This window comes from Lonchura striata, chromosome 14 (assembly GCF_050655825.1).
Source record: "Lonchura striata isolate lonStrDom1 chromosome 14, ASM5065582v1, whole genome shotgun sequence".
Classification (NCBI taxonomy): Eukaryota; Metazoa; Chordata; class Aves; order Passeriformes; family Estrildidae; genus Lonchura; species Lonchura striata.
In genome coordinates this window covers 13928727-13943730 of record NC_140716.1, presented here as the reverse complement: position 1 = coordinate 13943730, position 15004 = coordinate 13928727, and the positions used below count along the sequence as shown (strand labels likewise).

General features: G+C 54.4%; 1 protein-coding gene across 5 annotated transcripts in view; it reads right to left on the bottom strand.

Annotated features, from left to right (window-relative positions):
- Positions 1–11911, bottom strand: part of AXIN1 (axin 1) — a 78230-nt gene extending 66319 nt beyond the window's left edge. For 2 of the 5 annotated variants that reach the window (XM_021548598.3, XM_021548599.3), the window contains exons 1-2: positions 5779–5911; positions 2825–3796 (exon numbers count right to left, since the gene is read on the bottom strand). In XM_021548598.3, coding sequence (XP_021404273.1) covers positions 2825–3702 — 878 coding nt within the window. In that variant the 5' untranslated portion in view covers positions 3703–3796; positions 5779–5911. Of the gene's footprint in view, positions 1–2824; positions 3850–5072; positions 5088–5778; positions 5912–11796 lie in introns of those variants that run through there. The other 3 variants (XM_085592442.1, XM_085592443.1, XM_085592441.1) reach the window with 3 other exon arrangements.
- Positions 11912–15004: the final 3093 nt, after the last annotated feature.

Genomic DNA, 15004 nt, shown 5'->3' with positions numbered 1-15004 from the left:
GGAGCAGGCTGCAGGCACAGGTTTAATTTCTGCTCTCCAGCTCCGAGGAACGCTGTCCCGGCGTGTCGGAAGAAGGTTAATGAACGATTTAGCCACCCTCACAACCACGTTAGTGTCACTTTCGGAAGCTGCGAGTTAATGCCCGAGATCTTCGGGGGTTACCCTCTTTGAAGTTCACTGATCCATAACCAATGTCCAATTAATTTGCAGGAGCCTAACGATAATGACTATTGGCCTTTTCCGATGCATACAAAAACACAGTGGGTAACAGCGATGCTTTTGGCTTCAGGGTATTCTCAAATCTCCCTGCACATTTGCACACCTTCAAAAATACCCAGCGCTAATAACGGGTTGTCTTCTGCCATTTGAGGAATTTTTTAGATTTGCTCTCCTGAGAGCAGAGCTACTGCATCAAGATTTATGAACTTTCTGCTGAAAAAAACCTGAAGCTGATTCAAGATGCTCATTTGCTAACAGAGAAATGCTTCTCTTGCATTTGCTTAGATTCCTCTTTATTTAGGGTTTCCATGGAAGCCAAGGAATAGAAGTTAAATCTTGGGAAGATTAAACAGGCCCTGAGATATAATGCAAAACAGCTTATTTCAACATTCCCCAAAGAAGAGAAATGAGAAATTCTTCCACACATACGCCAAAAAAAAAAAGACGTTTGTGGAAATTTTCAAAATAAATTGGGACCCAGCTTTTCAAATGCTGCACACAGCCATTGCTTCCTGCTGCAAGCAGCTTCCCCATCTTCCAGCACACTTCCTCAGATGAGAAAGTAAATGAACCAGAAGTCCCTAAAAACCAGCTTGTTCAAGACAGCTATTGCTTTACAACATCCAGGAAGAAAGTTAATTCAACCACAAGATCTTGCTCAAAGAGGAACAATCACCTCATAAATTAGTATCTGAGCAGTTCTTTACAATTAAAAAATGCAGAGTGTATGCAGTTGAGCAGCATCTTCCATGGCAATGCTCTGGACACCATAGAAGCTGACAGACCAGCATTTAAAAAATAAAATAAATCCCTTATCTTTAGCTACTCCAGGCTGAGAAGTGACTCCTGCTCTGGTGAGAAGGGCAAACATTTCCTTGCCTCCCTACCCCACAGGTCAGCAGAGTGTCAGCAGCCACAATGACAGGCTGTTGGACATTACAAATTAATAGCCACACGTTTTCTCTGATCTCCATCCTCCAGGTAAAGATTTATTTCACGGTGTTCCAACCTCCTGTGAAAACGCCCAGGACTGATGAACTCTTCTTCAAAACACTTCTATTTCACAGCACATTTCTTAAACCATTTTACAACCTGGCACAGATATATTCAGAAAATGGGTGAAGTGCACCTTGTTCTTGAAGCTGGAGCTAAACAACTCAGTATAACACACAGGATTTACTACCTGGTCTGGTAAGGAAACTAAACACAGCTGACCCTCAAGTAAGTTATTTTCAATCTTAACACCATTAATGCTTAAATAAAAAGATACTTAAATCAGAGACTTTTCTAATCCTTCATTTATGGTGAGCACCCAACTGCTCAGTGAAATGCACTTCAAGACACATTCAAGGTTTTTATTAATTCCATGGGAAAGTCCCAAGACACTGGGATTTTTTTTTCTGACTCCTGATTAAAACAGCAGGAGCCCACATGAATTCCCTTTTTTTCCCCCCTCCCCATGAGTTTCACATGCAACATCCCCTCCTCAAAATCTGTAAGAAAACAAGAATCAAACCGAGAACATTTTGCCAGCTGAAAGGCGCCGAGACCTTGCGTGGGGCGGGATGCGCTTCCAGCTGCCAGCCTAAAGGGACGGCTCAGGGAGATTAAACACAGAAATGCTTTTCATAAGGCAGGAGGCTTTGAAGAGGACAGTTCAGCTACTTCATTTCGTAATCTTCACAAAGTGTCAGATTTTAGCCTAAGCAGGTCTTAAAACAAGGAGATTTTATTTTAAAAAGGGGGGGGGAAAGTAGGAATGTGTTCTGGCTGGGTTCTGTTGATTCAGCAAGGGTTAGACACACACATGCTTATTGATCCCAGAGAGCTCCCTGCTAAGTTAATTGTCTGGAATTTTAACTGAGCTCTCAGCAAGTTTCAAAATCCATGTTGGCTGGAAGTGGGTGGGGGACCCAGAAAAAAAACAGGCTGCAGAACTGTACAAGTCCTTCAGTTAAAAAAAACCCAGCAATTACTTTCATGAAGGGAAGAGCTTCAGCAGGGCATATTTTTAACTGGATTTGGGGATTCTGACTGACACCGTTAGAATTCAATGCTGGAAATCTCATATGCAAAGCAGTAGCATCATCAGGGAGCAGCATCAATGCTGTTTCACTCCTACTCACATCACCAAGGTGAGGTATCTATCTCCTCTGAGCTCCCAATTGTGGCTCATGACAATTTCTACACAGGAAGTGTCACCACCAGCTGTACCTGCCCACATTACAGTACCTGAACACTGACCTCCTGCTGGTGCAGGGTATGGCAAACCTGGCACTGCAGCTTGCCCAGCCACCTGCATGTACACGAGGGGTACCCATGGCCCTGCACTACCCACCAAGCCCTACCTGCCTCCAAAACACCTCCAGCAGCAGTTTCTCCAGGTGAAATACATGCTGCAGGAATGATCTGGCACTATCAGACAGGAACAGCCAAAGACACCTTTAAAACAACCTGCGATTAGTTTCAAACAAAGCTTTGCACTCCATCAAACCACTCGGCGATGCCATCCTGTACCAATGTGGATGCTCCCCAGCAACCATAGTCTTCCAAGCAACCATGACCCCCACGCCCACGGGAGCCCCCCGGGCCACTCCCCACCTACCTGAACTCCCTGCCCTCGCTGTAGCGCCGGGCTGAGGCCGCGCGCTGCGTGGCCGTCTCCAGGAGCAGCTTCTGCGTGAGCCTGCTGGAAGGCGCCGAGTCCCTGCTGGCCTCGGGCTCGGCCTCTTGGTCACACTTCCACTCCTCATCCTCGTTCAGAGTTGGCAGATAACCAGGTAGCCCTTTACCTGTCCCAGACCCTGAGCTCGGATCGCTGTAAATTTTTGGGCTTTCCCCACCTGTCCTTGTGTATTCCAAATAAATATCCGACTTAAGGAACAAAGGGTAGGTATTGTCTTCTATCATGCACTGAATCTCTGTTTGGGCCTGGTCAAACATGTCAGGGTCAATCTGCAGTTTCATGACACAGTCTTTGATGAAGCTTTTTGTGGCCGGTTTGATCTGCCGGGACACAATGCCATTGTTGTCGAGGATGTATTTTTTGTAAATGGCTTTTGCCAGCTTGAGTCTTTTTTCTTCATTAGACACGCATGGCTCCAGCTTCCTGAAGCCACTGCAGGCAAACCAAAAGTCCAACAGATCCGCACAGTCCTCCTGTTTCAGGAAAGTCCTGAAGAGGTTGATGCCATCTTGGTCATCCAGCAAGGAGTGCAGTGATTCAGCCCACTTCAGGTAGGGTGGAGTTGGCGAAGCACTCCCCTCGGGCTCGTACCCCAAATCCAAATCGGAGCGCCTCGGTGTTGCCGTGGACGTCTCATTTCTGACCACATCACTTTTACCAGAGTAGAAACCATGGCTAACTGGCCTTGGGTCTGTGGACACGAGCTCCCCCTCCTCACCAGGAACCGGTGGCCTTGGAGCATCTTCAGTGAAGCTTCCTCCGAGGTCCAAGGGGAAGCCTTTCCCCTGGATATTCATTTTTCTGGTCCTTGCTTGCGTGGGAACAGTGGGAGATGAGCGCTAATCTCAAGTCATCAATATCTGTAGCTCCAAGGTAAACAGGTTTGTTTGGCTGAAACAAATAAGGAAAAAATAAGCGAGTATCACTGGAAATAAACGCTCTAAGACAACAAACTAGAGGTTATGCTCTGCACCTTTAATGTACTAACACCTCTTTTTCAACAGGATCAATGGCTTGGTAACTTCTGAGAGCACAGAACTGAGCTCAAATCAGACAGAGGCTAACAAGCACATTTACAGAACATCCCAAAATTTTATATCCAGAATTCAGCATCACTGATACAACTGATGCTATGCTAAAACACCAGCAGATTTCCCAACAACGGTGGTTTATACATGACCCTGGTATGTGGCAGCCCACATCCAAAAGATCCATACTCAGGTACTACAGGACACATGCCACCTTCTGCACTGCCACCAGCTCTTCTGCACTGCCTACCTGGACAGGACGTATACCAGATCACACTAAGGCAACATGTTTTTATCTGGCTATGGATCTAGGAAATTCTTACCCTTAAACAGGAATTTAAGGCTTGTGAAAATTATTATTAAAAAACATCCAGTTAGTCCTGAAAGCAGGGCTGCACCTTAATCAAACACAGGTGGCTTTCGTAGCTCAAGTGACATACCAGCGCCACATTCCTCACAAATCTCTGCGTTTCAGAAATAAGCCGCGTCGCCTCGTCTAGCTCTAGGGGAATCCAGATGCATCGTTGACCCTAATATTTTGGGCATCTGGACTGCATTCTTGCTTCAGATGGGCATGTTAGTACAGGAGCTCAGTTCTAGCACTGCTTTTTGTAGGCAAGCCGTTGAGAAAAGGTTCATTTACGCTAAGAGAATTGCATGCTACGAGCCTGGGAAAATTTCAGGTCACCAAAGGAAGATGAGAAAACCACCTTGACAAGGAAACCTGATCAAGTACGGTGTTTTTAAAGAAGAGCAATGAGTCAATATGGAGGATGGAAGGCATGGGGAAGGCAGGGAAGGAAGAAAAGGGCAATCCCTGGGTTGCTACTTCTGCTGCTCAACAAATTAACCTCATCGTTTAAAGCAAGTAGCAAAAGCCCTGTGTTACAGAACAGCCTCAGCCTCTAAGCCCCAAGTACTGCAGAGCACCAGCAGCCTCATAAATTACTCCTTGCACTGGGTTAACTCAATTGCACGTAAAAACACATCAAGAAAGACACATTTTAGCTCGCCCTCCCTCTCAAAACAAACCCCACAACAACGAACATCTTTGGGACGCTTCACCATTGACCCCCCATTTCCTGATCCTGGCTAAACCAAGAACCGCCGCCGATGCCGTGCCTGTCCTTACAGCCCACCTGTGCATCGTGAAACAACCCAGCGAGCCCAGGAGCGGCCAGCGAGGGTGGCGGGGCCCCGCGAGGAGCGCGGCAGGAGCCAGCGCCGCGCTCACGCCCGGCCCGAGCCCCCGGCACGCAGCCCCTGTCCCGGCACCGCGGGACGGGGCTGGGCTTTGGCACCACGGGGCGGTTCTGGGTGGTTTTCACCCCGCTCCTGGAAAGCGAGAGCGGGACTCGCCCCCCGTGTGCGGTGCAGGTCCTCGGTGACCCCCGGCCGGGTGAAGGGGACCCCCGGGGCAGCGGCACCGCAGCCCCAAAGCCACGCCGGGCATTGTTGCGGCGGAGCGGCGCTGGCTCCTCGCCCCGGCCGGGGCAGCCCCAGGAAGCTCCCGGAGGACACGCGAGGCGCCCGGCCGAGCCGCCCGGCCGGCTCCGGAGGGGACCCGCGGCGGGCGCGGGGCCGGGTGGGCTCCGGGGCGGCCCCGCCGCTGACAGGGCACCGCGCGGGGCCCCCGCCGCCCCCCGGGCAACTTCGCGGGACCCGGCCCGCGCCGCCCCCCCGCCGCCGCCCCCGGCCCCGCTCCCCTCCCGGCCCGCCCGGCCTCCCCCCGCGCCCGGGGCGGCCTAGCCCGGCTCGGCGGCCCCGGCGCGGCCCCGCGCTCCCGCCCGCGGCGGCCTCGGCGCGGCCTCGGCGCAGGGCCTGGGCCGGGGCCGCCTCACTCACCCGCGCGGAGCGGCGGCGGCGGCCCGGGGCGGCGCGGGGCCCGGCCCATGCGGCTCAGCGGCGGCGGCGGCCCGGAGGGGCAGCGGCGGCACAAAGCGGGCGGCCCGGGACGCCCATGGCCGCGGCCGCAGGCGGCTGGCGGCGGCGGGGAGCGAGAGCAGCAGCAGCAGCAGCAGCAGCGAGCCGAGCCCCGCTCCGCTCCGCTCCGCCTGCGCCGCTGCCTCCCAGCCCGGCACGGCGGCTCAGCCGCGCCCCCCGCGCCCCCGCCCGGTACTGCGGGACCGGGACGGAGCGGGGCGGAGCGGGCCCGGCCCGGCCCGGCCCGGGGAGGCGGCGCGGCCGCACGCGGGCCCGGCGCGGCCGCAGGCCCCGCACCCGCTGCGGGGCCGGCCCGGGAAGCGCGGGGGTGCCGGCTGGGGGAGGCACCGAGCCCCGGGAGCCGCAGCACGCTGCCGAGCGCACGGGCTGAGCTCCCCGGACAGCTCCGGCACATGGCCGAGGCTTCGGGCTCGGCTTCCCGCAGAGCCCCGGCTGGGCAGGCGCCTCAGGGGCTGAGAGGCTCCAGGGCTTCGTCCGGCCCTGGATGAGGGCAGCCCGTGAGCATCCCGGGCAGAGACGGCCCAGAGAAACTTGGGAGACCTCCGGGGTCTCGTGGAAGGGCTCTGCCCAGGGAAGGCATCAACCCTCAAACACCACCAGGCTCCACGGTGCTGTCCGCGTTGAACACCATGACACACCCGAGTTTTGTCACTTTTGGACCACGCACCGTGGGCCTGGGGATGTAGGGGCACCGGTGCACCAGCTGCTCTTGCCTCCAACAACAACTAGAGCTGCTTTGGAACCTGCAGTGTGTGTCCTGCTTCTCTGAGCTGGGCAACTGCCGCTGGGGGAAAGCAGGGGCTGGCCAAGAGGTGGCACTGCATGGACTGGAAGGGTCACACCGCCTGGAGACTCCCAAGGCGATGCTGGGTTCTGTGCAGCAGGGTGCACCAGCTCTGAGGCTGCAGTGATGGGGACACTGAAGGGAGAAGAAGTGAATTGCCAGATGCAGAGATCAAATGAGAGTAGCGTGACAGGGAAGTGCAAAAGCGTGTCTTCCCTGGAAAGCAGTGATAGACTCCGAGCCAGGCTGAACATACAAACAAGACACTAGACAGTCCTCTGAAAATCAGAAATAACAAAATAGTTTCCAATAGGGACTGTTTCTCCTTTCTTATGTGATGATGCTGCCACAGTTGACTGCCTCAGTGCATTTAGAGAAAACTTTTGGAAATGTAACATTTCTTTTTCCAGTTTTATGAAGTTCCCAAATATCCACTCTGGCAGTGACACTCCCCATCCCACCCCAGCACAGAGTCTGGCAGGATGATGTGGCTCCTTGCAGTCTCTCATGTGAACGATGCTCGGAGCTGATTTACACGTAGCAGTGCAATGCTGATCTCAGGCGTAATAATAGCAAAGCTGATGTGGGATTCAGCTGGTAAAGAATTAAAGGATGGGAATATAATTAATGCAATCAGCCTAGTTTCCAGAAAATAGCTCTTGTCAAACTCTGATGTCATCCTTTGAAGAGATTACAAGTTTGGCTGATAAAGGTTATGGCATAGAAATAAAAGACCTGGGCTCTGTTGAGGCATGTGACTTAATCCATATACTATTCTGATTAAAAATTAGCACAATACAACATCAAGAGGGACACCTTAAAGGGGCTGGGAGCTGGCAAACCGACAGCCATCAATGGGGAATCCCTGCAGAATGGGAGCGCGCTCAGTGGGTGTCCAGGCTTGGATGGGAAGCCCAGTGCTATTCAATGTTTCCATCAATGGTCTAGAAATAGATTAAAAAGCCCTGCTGAGAAAAACGCTGGGGTGAGGGAAATGAGAGGGGCAGGAGACATGGACGAGGTCAAGACAGCTGTAGAAAACTTCACAAGCCGAGTGCCTGGCAAATAAAACGTGCTTGAATGCGAGCAGCTGTGAAAGGGTCTGTCCACTGAACACAGGGCCCTTCTGCTGGAAACCCGGGATCTGGCAAAACCACATCGGGGGGAGTTTAGTGTTTACCACAGTTTAGGAGGCAGGAGGGATAATGTGGGAGCAGCAGGCTCCCCGTGGGGGACGTCCAGCTGGGATGGGGCTGAGTGCTACAGCAGGAGGGTTCCAGCATCTGTGTTTTGGAAAGGATGCTGAGAAATCGGGAGGTGGAGGAGAGTTAAAAATGAGTCCTGCTTTGCAGGGGGGGGGTAGCTGAGGCCTGCAGCCTCCCCAGCAAGTTCAAAGGAGCCCCAGAGGCATCTCCATTATAGCACTTCAGCCACTTCATGGGTGAGAGACGATCAGGTGTTAGAGAGCTTTTCATCTCCCAGAGGAAGGCCCAGCAGGATTCATGGCTTGAACTGAGTTCATTTGAGAAACTAGAGCAAGATTTCTCCGTGGCAGGGGAGAGCCTGAGGTGGTGGGCAACGACTCTGGGTGCAGCAGGATGCAGGTGGTTGAAGTGCTGGGGCTTGACATGTCCTCCCTCATGCTGCCATCCTTCCCTGACCTTCTTTACTGCTCCTTGGGTTGGGCTGAACCTGGGGATGTGGGAGAAGTGCTGAAGGCTCATCTTGCTCCCACCAGCTCCTGGCACATTCCCCCAGCTCAGGGGTCACAGCCCAGAGTGAAGACCAGCCCCCATCCCACCCCCAAGGCACAGAGAGAGGCAGGGGACCTGCAGACAAGCACGTCCCTTCCAGCAGTGCAGGATCACTGTGCATGCTCCCAGGGAAAGCAGAGCCAGCACTGCTCTGCTCCAGCAAAGGCAGCCAGGCAGCTGCCCCTTCCTAGGCCACAAGAAGCAAATTCCACAGATCAATGCCAAGCCCTCACGGTGCCTCATTATTTTCTGGTCTTCTAGCAGGGATGCTTGGGGCTGAGAGAGCCATGGGCTCCCTCTGGAGCCCTTTCCCTGCATTTTACCCCTCAGGTGGCTCATGACAAGGAGGCGTACGTCGGCACTCTACCAGGGGCCAAAATCACTTCCAGATTTATCTGATAACATCAAACAGGTGATAAACCACACTGAGCATTCCTGGCTGTGTGCTGGAGGAATCAGACTGCAGATCTCAGATTTGAAGCCAGTGAACCAAACCTGGTTATTTTTCCCTCTTCATCAGCTGACCACGAAGCTCTGCCTTTCACCCCAAATATCACCCTTACACCAAAGCTGACACCACCGAAAGGTAGTGGTGTTTTGTGTACCCCTGGTGTCACCCTGGCACTGAAGCTGTCCCCATGTGAACCTGGGGTGCTGGACACTTCCCAGCTCCCAATGCACACATTCCTTTCTGCCTGGAAGAAACAAACAGCAAACACTGGAGAAAAGGAGCTGCTCTCAGCCTTTGCTCGGAAGAGTCTGTGCAACATGCAGGCAGCGCTGGTGCAGTGCAATTCCAGAGCCTCCTTGCAAAGGGATGTGTTCTGTAGCAACCTCCCTCCTGCCAAGGCAGGGACTCGCAAGCTCTCCAACATCCCATCTGCAGAGCCTGAAACCGCCTGGATCGGCTTCGGCACTGACTGGAGTCCCCCCAAATGAATTGTGGCTCTCCTAGAGCAAGGTGTGCCCGAGCCGGTGCCGGGGGGATGCCCGGGGGCTGCCAGCGCGCAGCGCTCCCCTCCAGGCAGGGATGTGCGGGGGTGAGCCGGCGTCCCTCTGGCGCTGCCGGATTCGGGAGGCAGTGCACTAGATGGTGCTGTTCAACCTTTGGCTGCCGTTTAAAAGGCTCCTGCAAGGTCATCAGCGATGCCGAAATTCGGTGGTTTTATTCAAAAACCTTTTTGGAACTAAGGGATAAATAGAAATACTCTGAAATATGAGGTCCTACATTGATCACTGACAGAGGCAAAGGGCATGTGCTGCCTCCCACCTCGGGCCTGCAGCACCCTCAGGGTAGTCAAACCTCATCCGGGGTTTGACTATGTGACCAATGATGGCTGAAGAAAAGAATGATTTAAAGAAAAAAAATTATGCCAAGAAAATGATGTCCTGAGTAGCAAGAGGTGACTGACAGCTCTCTCTTGGACCACTGGCAAGATGATGCTTACAGAATAGGAGGAAGAAAATGTATTAGCATTCTAGATAGAAGTATTGGTGTTGTGGCACCAGGAAGTTGGAGTATCCCAAAAAGCCCAGCTGGGATGAGGCACCAACAGCCCAGTAGCACTGCCACTGAGGGGACAAGCAAGCAGAGCCACAGGATATGGCTGGCAGGAGAACAAAGCAGAGAAGTGGCCATGGATGGGGCTGGGGGCTGGATGAGAGCACCTCCCTCACTGGGAGGGATGGATGGAGCAGATCTCAGAGGGGGCAGTGAGGATGCCCACAAACAGCTGTGCCAGGGCTGGGGGCAAGGGTGGAAGTGAGTGCTGATTTCTACCACCACAGCATCCCTTTTTGCAGGGCCTAAAGATATCTGCCCACCCTGGCCATGCCAGCCTGGAAAAGCATCCATGGAGCTTTGGGTGCAGGTCCCACAGGGATCCTGGGTGTGCCTGCTTCTATGGATTCCCCAAGGAGAGAAACACATTGCTTCTAATGCTGGGTAAAAAGGACAAAGCACTGTTTGAATACCAGGTTTATGCCTTTTCACTCAGATCCTCCTCTTTCATAAAGCCCATGGTGGAGCCTGTTCTAGGCAGGGGGAAGGTTACAGGGCTTGGCTACTCTGGGCATTCAGATCCTTCCACTCCAGAAAAATCATCCCAGTTTCCCTCTTCACTCCTGTTCCCACATGGGTGCTTGCTTGCAAATCCCCTGTTTATGCTGGGGTAAAGGCCTGGAGTGGGTAGATGGGAAAAAAACCTTTACTGCTCACATCAAAAATAACAAAAACTGTAGCCAGGGTGACCTTCTTCCAGGAATGTAGGGGGAGAAGGGCCTGGACCAGCTAAAGCAGCTCTCTGGACTGGGTTTTACAGCTGCCAGTGTTTGCCCATGGTGGTGCAGATGCCCAAATGGCAGATGGAAGCCCCAGTACATAACCCTGAGCCCCTGCAGTGTCCCAGCACCCTAGCCTGTTCTCCCAGGGGTCTGCTCTACCTTTATCTCCAGGTGTTTGTCTTTGTGCCTGCCCTGGCATCAACCTCTTTCCCCCAGCTCTGCTTTGCCCTTCCTGCTGGATTACAGAGCCCTCAAACCTGATGTTTCCTCAAAAAAAACCCAAACAACCAAACAACAACAACAACAACAACAACAACAACAAAAACCACAAAAAAACCACGAAGATTATGGACAAGCTCATGCTGTGCCTTGGGAAGCTGTGGATGTGCTGTTCACCCAGCACCCTCCTCACAAAGGAGCTTGACATGAACTTTTCTTTGTCTTCCCACGCTTCTGTGACACTCCTGCCACCAGCTCACAGACCACCACAGCTCATTTCTGACTGTCAGCCACCTCTAGCCTCATGTTTTGGGCTCAGGACTGGAGTTTTGGGCAAAGCTTTCCCCATACTCCTTCTCTTCCATTCCAACCAGCCCAAGGAGAGTCACAGCAGCTCATGGCCACTCTCCTCTGCTTGGTTTGCACCGTTCATAACCCCAGTGACCATATCAGCTAAAGTTCCTCTGCCCTGGCTGGGCAAAGCCCAGTTTGTTCACATGGGCTTCTCTTCTCACTCCTGTCCCACCCCAGATAAGCCCTGGGCTCCCATCCCAGCTCAGGGCTGTGGCATGGAAGTGTATGAACTGATAGGGGTGCCAGGGCCTTGGTGTGTCCCCCAACCCTCCCCACCCAGCCTCTGTGCTGCTTTTGGGGCGAGCTTTCTGTATCTGGCAGAGCAAAGAGACCCTCACAGGCCCCTGCTAGATCTGAGACCCTGCCACATCCCAGAGCCTGCAGCTCCCCTGGTTTGATCAGCCTCCTCTGCCAAAAGCAATGGCACAGGAGCTCAGCCAGCACCACCAATTCCCAGTGCTCTTCATCCCCAGCCAGTGAAGGTGAGCACCCCCAGGGACACCCCACACACCTTCCTGCACCCACCTTTGGGGTCCAGCCCGGGCCTGTGCCCTGCACTCCTGCCTCTCCATGCTCCAGACCACCAGGCTCGCTGCTCCTCTTGGGGTGCCAGGGGTGGGATGCTGTCCACACACATCCCAGAAATGCCGCTCTGCAGAAAGAGGAGATGTCAGCTCGTCCCTGCTGGGACCACCCTACCCAGGAGATGTTTCCAGGAGAGCTGGGCCAGGCAGGGACACCCTGTGCTCCCCACTCTCAGGAGTGGAAGCTGTTCCCATGGTCCTGAAGGACACACTTCACATCTTGCCTCTCTGTGAGAGGGAGATGTCTGGGGCAGGGTGTGCTCTGTCTTGGGCACGGGGCCTCTGGAGTGGTTATTCCTGCTGGAATGGTCCCAGCCTCCAGAGCTGAGGCAGGAGGGAGCAGCAGTGTCAGGGGACAACCCTGCCCCTGGTTCCCAAGCCCCACTGCAGAGCCAGGGCCCACCCACCTGCCCAGGCCACTGCTTGCCCTCTGCTCTAGTGTGCCCACAGTGGGATGGGATGAGAAAAACACGAGGAACAGCTGTGTGGAAACATCTGGATCCTGCAGCAGGGTTGTCCCAGAGCAGCATATGATAATTCAACCTGCTTGATTATGTTGGAAAAGATGGATTTCCTTTACCCAGCCATCAGTGACTGTGACCTGAGCTACTGGAAGCTGGGGAAAGACTGGTCAGTGCGGAAATATCGGCTGCTCCGCTCTCACAGACCTGTTTTGTAACGCTGGGCAAGATCTTCTGGCTTAGCTGTGGCCACCAGCTCGACTGGCAAGAGCCACCTCAGCGCTCGGTGGTGCCTCGGTGTGTGTCCTGCAGCCCCAGGATCTCCAGTGTGACCCTTGGACACGGTCTCCATCAGCAGCGCAGCTTGGAGAGCTGGTCCCCACGTTCCTGGCTCACTCCTCCTGGGGGGTCAGCTCCCCCAGGGAGATGGCAAAATTTTTGTGACGAGTAAAGCCTGGTGACTATGTTTTGGCTAATTTTCCACCTCCGGTGACCAGGCAGTGGCCAGTTGGACACACGCTGCTGTCTCTCTGCTCTCTCCTGGCACGACTCTCGCTGGCGGTGCCTCTGCTCTGACGAGGCTTTCCCCGGAGATGGGGCAGGCGGTCAGGGAGCTGCTCTGTCCCGCAATTCTGGTTTGTTGTGAGTCCACCTAGTGGCCCACGGCTTTATGGTCGGCTTTGCTGCGTGCAGGGAGAATTGTGAGGACATCTCAGAAACGCTCATGCATCCAGGGCAAGCTCTAGAAATACTTTTACCTCTGCACTGTGCCTGACAATACAGTTTAGGTCCAACTCACCGTTGTCCCTCACCGGGAGAGATCTGAGCCCATGAAGTGGCCACAGCTGAGGTTGTGGTGGTTTGCTGAGGTCCAAACCCCAGCCACCCCTGGGCAAAGGGTTCCTGTGATCACATGGGGCACTGCTGAGGGAAGCCCTACAGCCTTTCCACTCCTTAATTCGCCTGCAGAATGACTTCCTCAGCCTCGAGCTCCTCAGACAGGGCAGGAGATGCCCCAGACGCTCCTCTGAGTGATCCCATGCCCTGGGCAAGCATTGGCTCTGGGTGACCAGGCAGCCCAATTGCCAGAATCTAGTTGCCACTGGCAGCTTATTGCCAAGGTTATTTCCAGGCTCCTGGTGGCTGTCCGTGCCAGGCAGGACAGCTGTGCTGGCAGGAGGTCACAGTCTGCCATGCTGGGCCCTTCTGTGTGTGCTGCAGCATCCCCTGTATCCCAGGCCAGGGGGACTGGCCAGCCCCAGCTGGGGGACCCAGAGTCCTGGTGGGGCACTTCTGAGAGCTTCTTCTCTTTCAGCTCTCTGGTAGGATAGCCACAGGATCTTTCTCTACCCACAAAGAGACTCCAGCCTCCATCACACCTTTCCCAACCTCCTGCTTCCCAGCAGCACCTTGGAAATACCCAGCTGCAGGCGGGGCTGCCCTCCTTGGCCATCTTCCCTCTGAGGTGGCCCTTCCTCAGAGAAACCATCCTGTGCCACCTCCCCAGCAAGGGCCACCCCTGGGGGATGGGATCCCCACACTGGTGTGTCACCAGCACCCAGTGAAGGTGGCCAGGACTCAGCACCAGCAAGCCCTGGAGCCCCTCCACCCCCGGTGACCTGCCCAAGGGTCACTGGAGGTTTCCCTGGAGGGTTCCTCCTCCATGCTGGGAGTGAGTGGGGCAGGAAAGGCTCGGCACTGATGGACACCAGCTGAGGCCCTGACCAGCCAAAATGCTGGACACAGCCAGCAGTGCCTGGGGCTGATCTGCTTCCCCCTACAGGGAACAGTCCTGGCTGATGAGCTGAGGGTGCCATTTATCCAAACACTTAGGGGAGAGTGTCCAAACTCTTCTGCTGCTTTAACTGCCCTCGCACAAGCCCAGCCCAGGACTTGGCATGGACTCATCTCGAGGCTTTCCAGCATGAGGTGGACAGATATGGAAAGTGTTAGTCTTATCCTGACAGAAACTGGAGAAATTGCTCACAAAATCATTTACTGTGTGAGGAAGCTCAGAGAAGGGGGGCATCTCTGTATTTGGAGGGATTCAAGACTTGCTCCACAGCCAAGGCAAACTGGCACTGGATGTCAACCATGGGATCCCTGTCCCCTTCTGCCAGCGCTTCTGGGCCTGTCACCCATGCTCACCACTTGGCAACTCTCTGCCTGGCTGCCTCTCTCCTAAAATCTCCCCTTCCTGTGCCAGGCAGGTGAACCACAGCAGAACCAATGCTCTCCAGGACAGAATGTCTGGGAGCAGGGGGAGTTGTGGAATTGTGATCATGAGCATCCCATGGCATCCCACTTCCCTGGGGAAGAGATTACCAGAACTGCTCCTTGGAGATGTGAGCATCAGGCCAAGCAGCTTTGAGTGCCCCATCTCCTCCAGAAGCCAAGCCTTGGGCTGTTTTCCATAGAAGCTGCTTCCCAGCACTTTGTCCCCTGTCTCCATTGGGACATGGAGGCTCCTGCCACTCCCTTGCCCTGCAGGGCTGGAGACACCACCTGATGTCCAACCATGTCGTGTCCAAGCATCTCATGTCCAAATCTTACACTCCTCGTGCTCATGCTGTGTCCCTCAGCCTGGGCAGCTCCTCTTCCCCACCCTGGGGGCTGACAGCAGCCAGACCCCTGCTGCCTTGGCCATCTCACCTCAGGCCTCTCCTGGTGTTCTCCCAGAGAACAGAT